At 50.9% G+C, this 2179-nt stretch overlaps 1 protein-coding gene across 1 annotated transcript; it reads left to right on the top strand.

Moving 5' to 3' along the window:
• Positions 1–355: 355 nt before the first annotated feature.
• On the top strand, positions 356–1143 carry LOC127298339 (NDR1/HIN1-like protein 1). Its single transcript, XM_051328226.2, has one exon. The coding sequence runs from the start codon at positions 356–358 to the stop codon at positions 1049–1051; it is 696 nt and encodes a 231-aa protein (XP_051184186.1). The 3' UTR covers positions 1052–1143.
• Positions 1144–2179: the final 1036 nt, after the last annotated feature.

Genomic DNA, 2179 nt, shown 5'->3' with positions numbered 1-2179 from the left:
CATATAAGAATCAATGTGATCTTGAAGTATTACATGTTGATATAAATGGCATATAAACATTGGTTTCTCCATATGTAAGATCGCATGGCCGAAGTTTTCAGGACAATTGCCAAGCTCAACAACTCGCGTGATCCCTCATGCGCAGCCACCGTGCGGCACCACACTTTTGTGCTACGATCCAGAGACCTCTCTGCGCACCACCCACGCACAGCTAAACCTACGATGCTGTGCACGAAACACCGAAGCCGAAAACCAGCGGCGGCGCGCGGCGCGTGCTACCTAGCGAACAAACCACATAAAGCTCCGAGCCTCCGAGCAAGACGCCAAACGTCGGCGCAAGCGCAACCACAGATCAATGGCGACATCCAAGAGGTACCAGTGCGAGTTTCACCGCGGCCGCGGCGGCAGCCACCTCCTCCTCGCGGCCTACCTCCTGGCCGCCGCCGCAGCCACGGCTGTCCTCCTCGCGCTCGCGCTCTTCATCGTCTACCGCCCGATCAAGCCGCAGGCCAGCGTGGCGCGCGCCGCCGTGTACCGCCTCTCGATCTCAAGCGGCACAGTCGCCGGCGGCGGCAACAACAACGCCAGCGCGGCGCCTCCACCGTTGCCTAACGCGGTCTGCGCGAGCCTGCAGTTCACGCTACTGCTGCACAACCCCAGCAACCGCGCCGCCGTGCTCTACGACGGGCTGGTCGCCTTCGCGTCGTACCGCGGGGAGGCGGTGACCCCGCCCGCGCGGCTCCCGCCGGTGGTCCAGGAGCGCGGCGCAGACGTGGCGCTGTCTCCGGTACTTGGTGGTGACGCCCTCATGCCGATATCGGCGGACGCGGTGCGCGCCCTGGCCGCGGGCGGCGCGGCGAGGCGCGTGCGGCTCCGTCTCGTCGTCGTGGGACGGGTCAGGTATAGGGCTGGCCCGTTCAGGAGCGGGTGGCGCGACCTGTACGTGAGGTGCGACACCGTCGTCGGGCTGGGCGTCGATGCCGCTGCGGGAGGCAGCGGTGCCGGGGACGTGCCGCTGCTCGAGTACCCCCGGTGCGCCGTGGATGCTTGAAACATCCAAGATTGGCGCCCGATCTGATGAGTTTTGTTTAGGGGTTACAGAATATAATGAACTGAACAAAGCATAATTTACCTTTGGTGCCAGTCCTCTCTTTTTTTTTTTTTTGAGGTAACCAGTCCTCTCTTCTTACTTTGCCTTGCAAATTTTAGTCGATTGAAACCCTACGTAGATCAGGTGGGGAACCACCCCCCCCCCCCCCCCCCCCCCCCCGGTGAAACATAAAAAAAAAAACGACGTAGATTTGTAGTTGAAGGACTAACTCTGGAAACTTGAAATTTCGGCCAAAACAAGGAAATGTTCATACAGATTAAAATTTCGTCAACGAATTTAAACAAATGCTTGTAATAGATACAAAATATTCCCATAGTTCAAAAGAATGTTCGCAAGCTAAAAAAAAACTTCAACAATTCAAAATAATAGCTCACATGTCAAAAAAAAACTTTACTTGCTAATTTACACATAATTTTTTTTATAACATATGTAGTAAAACAAATAAAAATACAAAAAAGGAAACATAAAAAAATGAAAAAGGAACATGAATAAACAGAAAATAAGGAAGCAAATAAGAAAACAAAGAAGAAAAGGAAAAACACAAAACAAGAAATAAAATAGAAAAAGGAAAAGGTATAACAAAAAGGGAAAGGAAGGGACATAAATGGATGGGTCCACAAAGTGGACTTTATGAGAGTCAGCGATGTAATCGATGCTACATCTTTCTATTCTTAATAGGCGATCTCATTTCTCTTCACATGCAGCCTATCCACCTCATCAAGCATCTCTGACCAATCATAACTTGCCATTTCATTTAAGCCTCCCACATCATCTTCACCACGTCATCTACCGCAACACAGCAAAATAATTATTGTATGATTCTCTCCTGTTAATAGTAGTACCAAACAACGTCACACATACCGTCATTATGCTGCCATTCACGCCATCAATGCTCGAAAGTATGACATGCTCCATTTCTTTTCACCTTCGCATTCACGTGACCCATTAGCGCTTGGGAGTTTAGGACTCGTCTCCTCCCATTCCACTCCCCACCATGGTCATCTTCTTCAATTCCATCCTCCACCATGCTTCATTTCTGAGTGTATAAATACCTAGTTCCCCTCCCAA

Source organism: Lolium perenne, chromosome 5 (genome assembly GCF_019359855.2).
Source record: "Lolium perenne isolate Kyuss_39 chromosome 5, Kyuss_2.0, whole genome shotgun sequence".
Taxonomy (NCBI): Eukaryota; Viridiplantae; Streptophyta; class Magnoliopsida; order Poales; family Poaceae; genus Lolium; species Lolium perenne.
The sequence above is the reverse complement of the archived record's forward strand: the minus strand, read 5'-3'. Positions and strand labels throughout refer to the sequence as shown.

Excerpts from the sequence above, each read along its gene's own strand:
- LOC127298339 (XM_051328226.2), top strand. The coding sequence starts at position 356 with ATGGCGACATCCAAGAGGTACCAGTGCGAGTTTCACCGCGGCCGCGGC.